At 31.5% G+C, this 13,187-nt stretch overlaps 1 protein-coding gene across 2 annotated transcripts in view; it reads right to left on the bottom strand.

The window, feature by feature from the left end:
* The window catches only part of LOC142322616 (limulus clotting factor C-like), a 42,882-nt gene that overhangs the window by 9,308 nt on the left and 20,387 nt on the right, over nucleotides 1-13,187 (bottom strand). For both annotated transcript variants that reach the window (XM_075361693.1, XM_075361700.1), the window contains 2 exons: nucleotides 11,210-11,312; nucleotides 4,700-4,821 (listed from right to left, as the gene is read on the bottom strand). In XM_075361693.1, coding sequence (XP_075217808.1) covers nucleotides 4,803-4,821; nucleotides 11,210-11,312 — 122 coding nt within the window. In that variant the 3' untranslated portion in view covers nucleotides 4,700-4,802. The remainder of the gene's footprint in view (nucleotides 1-4,699; nucleotides 4,822-11,209; nucleotides 11,313-13,187) is intronic.

Raw genomic sequence — 13,187 nt, 5'->3', positions numbered from 1 at the left:
CTGAGATGTGTGGTTAAGTGAAATTCAACCATCAAAGAACACAAGTATCCATGATCTAGTATTCAAATCCGTATAAAAGTAAAGATGCCTTTACTAGGATTTGAACATTAGAACTCTTGACTTTGAAAATCAGCTGATTTGCGAAGACGCGTTCAATCTGGTGGGTTGGGATCCACACTTCCAATACTGATGAACCCCACTACTGGAAAAATATCCAGAAATAAGAATCATTTTACTGCATCCAATGAATTTTTACCTAAAATTTTTCATGATCCCCAGAAAACAGCATTGTTATTTAAAACTATTAAATTAATTTTATAGACAAAATGAACAAATAAAGTTAAAGCTATTTGTTAAACGGTTATTGAAATAGATTGAAAGACAAGATTATGCATAAAAATTGTTACTTAGATATACATATATACTTAGATACACAGAGTGATTCAGGAGGAAAGGGAAAAAATTTGGTAGCTGATTATAGATCTTAAAATAAGATAAAGTTTATACAGATGACACAAAAAACAGGAACTTTTGAATTCCCTCTGTGCACCTTCTTCCCTCTGTGCATCATTGGTTTTGTAAAACGTTTTTATGAAGGCACGCTGTTTACTGCTCCAGTGGCAAGGTTGACTTTGCATAAAGCAGTGCTGCCAACTGTACATGGCTGCTAGTACACATTTTAAACTTTTTTGTGTCATCTTGTACAATCATATGTTCAAAAACACTTTTTGTTATCTAGTTATTGCTAGTGAAAAATTTTGCCCATATTTCAGTTCCCCCGTTGAAATGAGCCATTACAAAATTTTTATCGTGTTATATATGGGGTAAACTTGATGGTTTATTGTGTTTTTTGACCTGAAAAAGCAAATAAGCAGGTCACAGAACTGTATATCCCATAGTTTTCATGATATCCAATGTAAAACAGAAAATAAAAATTGTTAACAAAAAACACATTTTATCTGATTTGAGGTAAATAACTGTTACATAACTTAAAAAATAATGTTATAACTTAAATAATACTATGAATCTGTAAAAATTAATAACAGGTATCTTTAGTACAATAAATTTAGACCTTTGAAAAATTAGGTTGGCAATACTACTGTAAGCTTCAAAATTAATTTGTATATTACTCATTGCTGTCATAAAATTGTGGTTACATGTTAATAATAAATGTAAGGCGGGTTTTTATACAATTTTGATTGTGGTTAATGTTATTTTTAAAAATCAAGATATGTATTTTTTTTGTTTGCTGTTCCCTAAACTGTAACTACGTTTTTCCAATTGAATTTGAATTTAAAAAAGAGAAATTCTGTTTTGAAAAATGTTGTAACTCTTCACGCATGGAGAATTTGCTGATATAATTTTTATGCTGTATGATTTGCGATGTAAAAGCTCCAGCTGCAGTAGAAGAATACCGACATCGGTGTCCTGGACGAGTAATTCAAAACCATAAAGTATTTTGTAGAACTTTTAAAAATTTTCATGAAATTGGTACACTTCCCTGCACCCATAATTCATCTGAACATCAGATGCATGGGAAACAGTGCATGGGAAAACAGTGAAAGGGAAAACATTCTTCAGGTGGTACAGATTAGTCCTACAATAAGCATGTGAAGAATTTCTACAAGACTCAACATTCCATGAACTGCAGTATCAAGGACATCATATTCTTATGGAATGCATCTTTATCATGATCAGAAAGTTCAACACCTCCAGTTCGGTGACCATGCCAGATGACTGCAGTTTTATCAATGCGATAACAATAATTACCACTTATTTCCATTCTTAATATTTTCGGACAAAGCTACTTTTACCCGTATGGCATAAATAACACACAGAATTCACATTGGTGGTCTGAAGTAAACCCACTTGCTGTAATAGAATCAAATAAAATTTTCAAAAATGATTTTCAGTGAATGTTTGGTGTGGCATAATTGACAACCAATTAATAGGCCCTTTCAGATTAGAACAACGTAGGCAGAAATTAAATGGAATTTTTAAGCAATGAATTTCTTACAGAGCTTGAGAATTTATCATTGGCGAAACGAATTGAAATGTACTATCAACTTGATCGAGCACTATCACATTTCACGAATGAACTAGGACAACTTTTAGAAGAAAAATTAATTGGATTGGTCTGGAGGACCAGTAAATTGGCCACCTAGATTACTGGACCTTATTCCCTTATATTACATTCATGGAGTTGAATTAAATGCGAGGCATACGTAGAAGCAAGTGATCAACTGATCGCTTGCATTCTCAATGCTGTTGTCCTCATCAAGGAATCCGATAATATCATTAGGTTGGCCATAGAAAAAATAAGAAAACAAGTTGAAAAGTGCATCGATGTCAATGGTGGAATTTTCAAACACGTCACTTAAATTAATACATTATAATACCACAGTGAGTATTTTGTACTCATGTGATACCTTGCTTTCATAGATGACCGAGTTCTAGCAAAATCAGAAGAACTAGTTTCCCAAATTAATGAATTAAAAGAAACAGCAGAAAAAGCAGGCGAGCAAATTTCCTACCAATACACAGAAATCATGACACATCTCAAACATTATCCCAAATAATCAATACAGATTAAGTATGGAAAAATAAATATCACAAACCAGTTTAAATAGTTAGGGGAAATAATTTTTAAAAAAAAGATTACAAATAAAGCAGCTTTAGAAAAAATATAAAGATTAAAAATAGAAAAATTAAATTTCCTAACCAAAAAAATATACGACAAAAAGTATCTTTCTGTAAACAGTAAATTGAGGCATTACAACACTGTTGTTAAACAAGTGATCTTTAATGAAATTGAAACAGCAAGAAAATCTCCTCAAAATCAAGAGGAAAATATGAAGAAGAATCTATGGTTCTAGAAAAACAGAATTAGGGTATAAACTAAAATCAGATGAGAGCCAGCATCGTATTTTTAAAAAAAAAAAAAAACTTAAAGTTTCCAATAGAAAATTTTAGTTCTTTCATTTGGCCAACTCTATAGATAAATTGGTCAGTCTGTATGTCAGTGACTTACTTTTAGTGTACTGGATTGAAATAAAATGAGACATTGAGTGTACTAAATTTAATTTTAACATAAAACAGACATTAAATGGTACATGATATTTATTTCGATAATATTCAACGAGAATTTTGTTCAACACTGGTCTGTGATATGAGAAGTAAGAGACATAAGGCATAATAAACAGCGGTAGAGGTGCTCGTGCTGTTGGCATTGTTCACGAGCATGTCGTGCTGGCTTTACAATGCTCCTGAAACAGTCTTGCTTGCTCGGCACCAGACATTGGGATACCTGTCTGTTCCCCATACCCCTTTCCAACGATATGCGTAATTTATATTTCTGGCTGGCTGAGGCTGACATATTGAGTTTTTATACCTTTTTACACGTTTACTTAAATTTTTTACACATAAATATTGTCCAAAATACACTTATTATTACTTAAATCGATCTATCTCGACAAAATCTAAACAAAAACACACGAATCACCACGCTGACAAGTCTTAAGTCATGAGCTACACTGAATGGAAATGAGCAAGAGCACCAGTTTTGACTGATCTGTGCTGTGCCTCCTCCCACCAACCCACTCTTTGGTGACGCAAAATCAAAGTTGTATCGGCGAGCTGTCCAGGTAAGTTATAAAATGACAGTGTATTTATGTCTCTGAGACAAATAGTTAAGAAGTTATTAAGGCAGAACGATATGGACCTTTTTGTTAAGCTACAAATTTTTGTTCTGATACCTGTAAGTTTCAGTGTGATTTTAAAGACGTTTCATAAGGTAAAAAAGACAGAAACCAGACTAAAAGAGAGCATTTGGCTCATTACTTATAAATGACAAAGAAATCAGTTGTAGTACAGCATTGACTGGAAACTAGTCACAAGATTATTTTATTAGAAATACCGTTTTAAAAAATATATATAAAAGAAAATAGATTTGTCAATAGTGATGTAAGAATTTTATTGTTAAATAAATAATCAATATCTGAATTTTAGATATTCTACAAGACTGATGAAATTTCAGATTTTCTAAAAATACTTTTGGGAAATTTTTAATAACATTTCCTCCCTTAATTTTTTTTTTAAGGAACTGGGTTTATTTCTAATTAGTTTAAGGCTCATATGGTCTTATGTCTCAACCTATATCTCAACTTGTATAAGAGGCATTCATTGAGTGGTGGTTGGCAGTCAAACTTGAGGTTTAATGGTTTCGATATTTTTCAGCTAAATCTGAAATCTCTATTTAGATTATCTAAATGATTGAAGTTGCTTTATAGTGTTTTTGTGAATATTTTTTTATAACAATTTCTACTTTTTTTTGCATTTATTTATTTAAACATTTTCTTATATTGTCTAGTCTAGTGGGCAATTATTTAACAAGAAACAATCATCTAGCTAAACATCCTAAGTAAAGATTTTTAAATGAGTTTTTAGAATAATTTGTCTTCCAAAATTAAATAAGATAATCAATTGCTAATTGCAATGAACACAGTTTCTGTAATACACATTAAACATTGATCTGTTGCAGATAATTAGTACTGTCACCACAAAGAAGGAAGAATTCCTACATTGAAAAAATTCTTACTCCATCATGATTTATTATTGCGCTTTGTCATAGTTAATTTACTTAAAAAAAAGAGTTTGAAAGTGTTTTAATAATTAACAAATAGATTTAAGTTATACATACATTTCTGTACTGTGCTTCAGTATCTCTTTCATCATCGTAGTTTACATAGAATTTAGCAAAAGCGATTCTAAATTTGTTGGCAGCTATTACTTCTCCTTCAGTTTTAGTAACACAGTGAGCAGCTGAATAATCAGTGTTGAAAACATACTGTTATTAATAATAACAATTTATAAATGATAACCTTCTTATAAGTACACTATTTAGATCTAATGCCTTGTTGTATAGCGTAAAGGTGCAAAAATGTGGACTTAATCAAATTTGCAGTAATGGATACCTTAATTACAAATGCCTACTTGTAGTACAGTATACATCTGTACAGAATTTAGTGAAATTTAGTTCAACCAATTTCAATGACTTATTTAGAATTGCAGACAGAGATTTTGTCTGGGTATGGTTTAAGTTAATAGTTTGGTAGAGCAAATATAAAATAACCATAAATAAATATAATTTAAGGGCACTTCTTTATTCTTGGAAAACATAAACAGAACAATATTTTTTTTTGTTTAACACAAAGTACAAATCAATTAAAAATTAAATCATAGCATTTTGTTTTAATTTATAATATACTTAATATTTTCAAAATAATTAGATGTCTTGTCTTACCTTGATTTTTTCTAAGCAGTTTTGGTACTTTTGTACTGGTTGATCCTCGATGAAGTTCAACTTCTATTCTAAGAATAGTCTGATAAAAGTTTTTCAACTTCAAAGTACAAATTTTCTAAAACTGAGGGATTTGGATAATATGTTGACTTTTCGTAGAATCTTTTGTCATAACTAGACCAATCTTGCTATGACTTTATTTATGAGTTACATTAGTTAGGGATTTATTTGTTTTCAATTCTCTTCTTTAAAACTTGGTCTACAATCTTCAGACTGTTAAGTTTTCCATTTCTTTTGAGTCTGTGCAAAGTTTGCCTTTAAATCTTTTCTGCTTCTTTCTATCATTCAGTTCCCCTTTTATTTTGATCTTTTAAATTAATCCAGAGTTTTGTTTTTAACATTTCTTTCATTAGTGCTGGCTTGCAGTTTAATGATCTTGTTGCAATGTTCTCTTTTGTTTTTCTTCTGAGCAATTTGAAGTATTTTATTCACAGATTTGTGTAATTCATTCTTTGTTTAGAGCTAATATTGTTAAAGTAACAGAAATCTTTAATCTGTCTGCTTTTTAATTTTCTTAACATTATAGTTTCTGGAAAACCATGCTTCTAAAACATTCTTTCAAGTTGATTAGAAATTTTTTTTCAGTTATTGATGCCAAAACGTCTACAAATTTGCAGTAATAATCTTAACAACTAACATATAATCACCAGAAAGCAGAGGTTCCTTGAAGTTTGGTGCTGTCTCCTGCTGCAATGACTTTTACTTAGATTTTTTTTCATGGTTTTCTCATATGTTGTTTCCCACCAACCAGTTGACATCAAAAGCAAGTTGACAATCTTTTTGTTCGTCTACATCTGTTCTTGGTCACCAAACTTAAACACAACCTGCTGCTCATAGCTACAAGTGATATATGTTTCTGATATTCAGAATCACATCCTAAGGCTATTTCCTAAAGATTTAAGGACATGTTCTACAAGTAAAAATTTTTAAAAAATGTTCATATAAACATGGGTCTGGTAACGCTTCGTTTTTTTAGTTATAGCTAGAAATAACTTTTGTCCTGATTTCTGATTAAAATGAAACCATGCCAAACACTTTTTAACATAAATTAACGAGTAAATTTTATGATTTAATATAGTTTTCAACTTGAAAGTTAGAAGAAAACCAACCCCCATAACTTTATCTGTAGTAATTATTTTATAACACAAAAAATCAATGTCACAAAACAATTTTTTTAGACTTAATATGAAATAACTTGGTTAAGTTGGTAGTAACAAATAAGATTTCCAACAAAATTTGAAAAGGATCTATATCTGAGAAAATCTATTTACATTACATTAACTGAACATAATTGGTTATTTGTGATAGTTGGTTTGCTTGGCATTTGCTCTCACCACCACCCCATTCGGTTGCCTTAAAGCATAAGACCGGCTGTCTGTGCCACAAACAACTACTGAGCTTTGAAACAGTTTAGCGACTAGTGTCCTAACTAGCTCCTAGAGCTAACCTAAAAGCGTGAGCGGAATAAGCATGGTACCATACACCACTCGCTTGCGTGTCCCATTGCCCACTTGTCATATATCACTAAAATGGGTAGGCACACCCCATCAACTACTAAAACATATATGATTATCAATAATTAAATTTATCTCGTTAAAGACAGCAATTTGCTGCCACACCTAGATTGCTGAATTCCAGCAAGTACCTGTCCACCATTAAAGCGCTTAGAGCCTTAATCTGGCTGGTAGCTTCCTACAGCAGCACGTTAGGAGTCTTTTCCCTTAGGTAAACTACTGATGTTGGTTGAACAAAGCAATTGCATCAAGGAACTCCCACACGGTCGGACAACGCGGTTCTCGCTGCTTGTAAGTACCCAATTTTCCCCTTGACCTCTAAGTTCCAGGGTGGCCTGAGTTCTGGCTCCCCAAGAGATGGGCAGTCGAACATCATGTTTTCATTCGACTGGACCTCCCCGCAGATTCACAGCTCATCAGCTGCCAGGCGGAACCGAAATAAATATTGGTTTAAATTTACATGGTTGGAGAACACTTGGGCTTCTGTTTCCCTTAAAAATGACAGCGAGGTTTACCATCTCCCCAAATCTTGTATAAACTTATACAAGGATCTTACCTTGGTCGTGGCGTGACATTCTTGCTGCCATGCTTCCATTATGAGGCTGTAAAGCCTCCTCCGTAGGCAGGAGATGAGCAACTGTTTGAAATTTATAACCAGTACTTTGAGATCACCGTTCTTTTTCGGTACAGGCTCGGCTCGAAACAGCATCCCAAATACCTTGGCCTCCCTGCCTCTTTGCAATTTCCAATTGGCCGCCTGAACTTTCATCACTAAATCGATTGGGAGGGCCTTTCCCAGTACAGTGGTAGTCTAGTTGGAGGTTGTTTTAAAAACACCAGTGCATACAATTAAGGGTCTGAGCTGGGCACTCCTTAAATTTTGGATAAGTGCTTGATTTCTTTCCAACCTATGTCGCCACGCAAGAGGTCATACTTTCAAAGACACCTTTGTACACCATGCACAAATGACACCCCGACAGCCCATAATCCTTTTGAGCCATCTTCCTAAGCTTGTGCATCATACAGATGGCATCTGCCACTACTTGCCTAATGTGGTTGCTAAACAGCAACTTTTCACAAACGAAATACCTAGGTACTTATGAACTCGAACTTGGCTGATTACACAGCCTTTATATACTTAATACAGGGATTACGACTGTATGATAATTTGTCTGCATGCTTGAGAAGCATAAACTTCGTCTTGGGCACAGAAATCTTAAAATTTTTAATGTCCATCCAGCCCTCTGCGGTTGACAAAGGGAACATTGCGGTGTTCCTACTCATAGAGGACAGAACTCCAACACAAGGAAGTAAATGCTGCCTCTGTGTCAATAAAAATTGCCAAAACATATTTACAGTTGGTACCTTCCACCTCGGCAAGAGCATTTAAGATACAATTCTCAGTGCCAACCCCTTTCATGAAGTCATACTGGCTTCGATTTAGAAGTGAGTACTGAACATAAATAAGAGTTCAAGAAAAATAAGGTCTGTTTCCATACTGAAATGGTTCTTGTTTTATTTCAAAATTAGAATAAAGTATTTTTTTGCATGTTATGGTCTGTTTTGTTTTTAATAAAAGTCAAATTTCTTAATATTCAGTTGACATTATTTTCGTAGATTTTATTTAAAATTAAAAATATTTTCAAAGTAATATTTTCTACAAATTCTGTCGCAAAATCTTGTTTTTTGTTGGCAATTGGAAATCACACCCAAAAAATTGTGCTTTGCAACACAAAACTTTTGTGTTTTATAATAATTTTCTCATAAATTACTGCATATGCAGTTGTGAGACCTGTTTTATTCAATTTTCAGTCAAAAACAATATGAAACCATCAAATTTATCCCATAATTTAAGTTAGAAGAAATTCAATAAAACTTCATTTTACATTTTGGGTAGAAATCAGAGCAAAATTTTTTGCAACCTGTAACTCGAATACAAAGCTTTTCCAGATCCATGTCTAAATGAGCTTTTTTATTAATTTTCACTCATAGTTCATGTCCTAAAATTCTTTCTGTTTCTTCATGATACACGTGTATAATACAACCACTTAACTTATTCTGAATATATTCATATTCTTACATCACTTTTACCTGTTTCCTGATACTGCAGTTTCTTTCCAAAATGTAATTTTTCATCATCCTGAGACCACCTTCACAAATATTTTGACATAATTTTGGGCACAGGTGTCATTATAATTCTATAAAACTAAGTATCGCTTTCTTTCCTGAATGCATTAACATTATTTACTAAAACAATAGTAAGTGAACAAACTATTCTTCCCTGAAATGTATTTCACAGCAAAGTTATAGCATGTTATTGATGTCTTTTTTTAAAATATAATGTAATTTTTGTTGTGTCGTTTGTAAAACCAATAATGCTGAAAACTAACTGACATGAGATACAAGTAATATCTGAAACCCAACTAATAATGCAGAGTTCACATAATATATTTATTTCAAGTTTTTCTGATCTCTTTATTCTTAATTATTGGTAAAAATATTAATTTGTTTTAGATGGGTTGGTATTTCCAGGAGTTTACATAGCACATTATTGGTTTCCTTGATACATTTTTAATATCAAATTTATGTTAGTCTTATTAAAAGCATAATTCTTTAAAAAAAAAAAAAAAATAGATTTATAATTTTAAATTAGGGTACAACTAGTAAGATCCCTAGCTGTAATATGTTTTTGTTATTACGTTATTTTCTAACTAGGGATTGTTTTAGATAAAAAAGAATGTAATACATAATTTGGTTGTTAAGCACTATCTGACCCACTCTTTATTATGGCTGAGATGAATATGAAGAAGCATCGAAGCATTTATCAGTTACTTTCATTATACTGAAAGAGCCTGTAAATATAAACATATGCATTGTCACTTAGCTAGGAACATCATCTATATTTGGTGTGGTAAAAGCAATATAATGTTGTGTTGAAGGAAACAACAGGAAACCATTGCATTCATTTTTTTTTTAGTAAGCTTGTTTGGATGTTGTTATTCTTGAATACAGTTATAGAAATTTTGAATTTATGCTTCATATAAGGTTGCCTTTAGATTACATCACCTAATTTACAAATGCTACCACTCGCAACATGGAGGCAGGCATTATAGGTTTTAAAGATATTTTTTGTTACATTAGTATGCATGATTTATATTACAGTTTGTTTACAGATCTGTTACTCATACTGAACGATTTCTTTATTTACAATGTTTTTTTGTAAATATTTTATCTGAATAATCAAGTATAATAAAGTTTGTCTTGCATAGGCCATGGAAGATATGAACTTTCCATCGTTAAAATGTTACACACTCTTGACAGTACAGCATAAAGGAAAAGAGTAAAAATGTAAATTAAAGGTTCTAGAAGAAGCTTTGTCAAAAAAGCACCTAAGCATTTTTACTGAGACAGTTCTGAAAATAAATGCTTTTCATGTTTAAAAAAAAATGTTACTAAAAGAAAAGATTAGTAAAGTTCTGAAAATAACAGGATCATATGTAGTGTTTCTTTATTAAAGTGAATTAATAAATGACTGTACAACTTGATTTTAGAAATAGAACCGATTTGACTGGAATGTCAACCTTGATTAAAGATGTGAGAAATGATGATTGGAAATGAGTAGACACAAAATTTATGAAGAGTATTTAATTTCATAAGTAAGAACAAGAAATCATTGCCAATATCAAGATGGCCATGCCAATTTTTATTGTTACTTTATTCATAGAGCTCTTTTTGTAAACCAATTTTAATTTAAGGAGTACAAGATCAAATTCCTTTCCTGATTGGTTTTCCAGAGAACTTATTAAGTGGGTTAAGCATAAGAAAGTGGGACACTGAAACTTCAAAAGAACAAAATTAGTTCCTTATTAAGATGAATTTGCTCTTTAGGAAAAAAATATTAAAGATCAACTAGAGTGATCCATTGGAAAAAATAAGAAGAAAGAGGAAGAGTATAAAGTAAAGCCTGAAAACCTGTTTAAATATGTGAAATTTTTTACGAAGAAAACTAGTGGAATATATCCAGTTAAAGTTCAAGACAAAATTATTACAGATACCAATTCAACAATACCCTTTAGGAAAGTCTTTGGCTAACTTTATGGATTCTATGTTTTGACACTAAATTTAGTTTTCTGGATAGGAATTGATTAAAAAGTCTCACTTATGAGTATTCAGTGATTAAGGAATTTCTGAGAAAAAACAGCACAAAAATATTCACAAGAGAATTTAGATAAAAAAAGTTTAAAATTGGCCCTGAAAACTCAGAATAAGCTTTCTTATAATTTTTTTACCTTGATAAGATTAATTTATGAAATAAGATATGACATAGTCATTTTACCTGTCAAAACAACAGTAGGTGTTATCAATGTTCCTCCACACAACATATGTGTAATATGTTCTGCTTGGCATTATTTTGACTTCAGAATTAAACTGTCCACATGCTAGAAATAAATAATAATTCCATATAATTTTATGAAATCTAAAATATACTTACTGCATTTGGGAAAAAATACTACTGTAAGTACCATTCGATTATCTCAGTAGCAAAGTACTTGTAAACCTGAGGTCCAAGAATTTCTTTTATAAGTCTGAAATTTTTACTTAATAAAGATTACCTTTTGATATAGCTTATGTAGATATAGAAAACAATAGATAAACACTAAAATCAAAAATCCATGCCAAAACAAGTGAGATCAGTTGTATAATGTCTTTAATGAAGATGAGTTGAAAATAAATATGTAAAGTCCTTTACAAAGAAAATTAGTGGAATATGACCGATTAAAGTTTAAGACAAAACTATTAGATACCAAACAAGTAAGCAACGAATTTGGAAAGTATTTTTGGTCATTTACCAAATTGTGGATAATAAGGATAGATTTAATTGTAATGATGACCATCGCATTACTGATGCAGTAGGCATTTCTCATTTTACTGATAAAATAGTATCAGAGAGTATTATAAAAATAAAAGTGCTGTCTGTTGTTGCTAATGTTGACAAGACATCTTTAATAAATACACTATGCAACTGATCTCACCTGTTTTGGCATGGATTTTTGACTTTAATGTTGATTATGGTAAATTTCCAGATTATTGGAAAAAGTCACTAGTTAGACCTATTGTTATTATAATACTTATTGTTATTATTATTAGAGTTACATCTATTTTCAAGAAAGGTGATCTTCATATAATTTCTAATTATACATCAGTCTCTCTTTTAAAAGTGGTCGCAAAAGTTTTTGATAGAGTTTTTCATGACCACCTTTATGATTCACTAAATAAATACAATTATCAATGACAGCGTGGTTTTGTGGCCAAAAGATCTACTGCTACATACGTAAATGAAATGTTGTCTTCATTGCACCCAAGGTTATAAACCAAAACAGGTTGATGCCATCTACTTTGATTTTTTAGGTGGCTTTTGATAGTAAACATAATGGCATCCTGTTACAAAGGCAAGAAATTTATGGTGTTGTAGGTTTTAAACGGAGATGGATCCATTCATATTTGTTTGATACGATTTTTCAAGTAAAATTGTCTACTGAACATTTTGCAATGTCTGGAATTCCACAGGGATCAAAATTGGATTCACTTGCACTGATAGGATAGTACAGCATATTAAGTTTTTACATTTATTGCTTTTGCTTTCCACTTCCCTATTTGTAGATTAGGATGGCACCGGAGGTGCGGATGGCAGTAAGAGGTGAAAGAAGGCATCTAATAAAAAATTTATTATTATTATAATTTGTGTAGTCTTCTTTTCATTTAATTTAGGGTAAGATGCGCTGTAAAGGTGATCAACTGATTTTGCAGAGTGTAATTAATAAATATATAATGGTCTATAGTTAACAGAATGCCCCTCAGTCTAGGAAAAACCATTATCGTTACGTATTCCAGAAAGCCATTGAAACTTAAATAGTTCTTTAAGATGGTCAGTTTCGAATATCTTGAGAAGCAGTAATGGACTTAAGTATTTTGTTTGATTGCAAACAATTGTTTAAAGAACATGTTTTTTGAACAGCATTCAAAGCAAGAAAGAACATAGTTATTGTTATGTAAATATGTTACAGAAATACAGACTATATAAAACATTAAAATATACATACATGCAGTGCCAATTTGCAACACACATACTATCAAGTGTTAATTTATTAAAAATGATTTTTATTTCATAGATATTTCAAGAGCCCTTGATAAACTTTACGTTCATAGGCCTATTCCTTTGATAAGAATAATGAAAACGTTCAAACAAATATTAGTCTGGAAATGCTGTAACTATGAGAACTACAGTATCTTTGTTCTGAGATACTAGAATATAA

The sequence above is a fragment of the Lycorma delicatula genome, chromosome 1 (assembly GCF_047948215.1).
Source record: "Lycorma delicatula isolate Av1 chromosome 1, ASM4794821v1, whole genome shotgun sequence".
Taxonomy (NCBI): Eukaryota; Metazoa; Arthropoda; class Insecta; order Hemiptera; family Fulgoridae; genus Lycorma; species Lycorma delicatula.
This window is presented reverse-complemented; position numbering and strand designations above follow the sequence as displayed.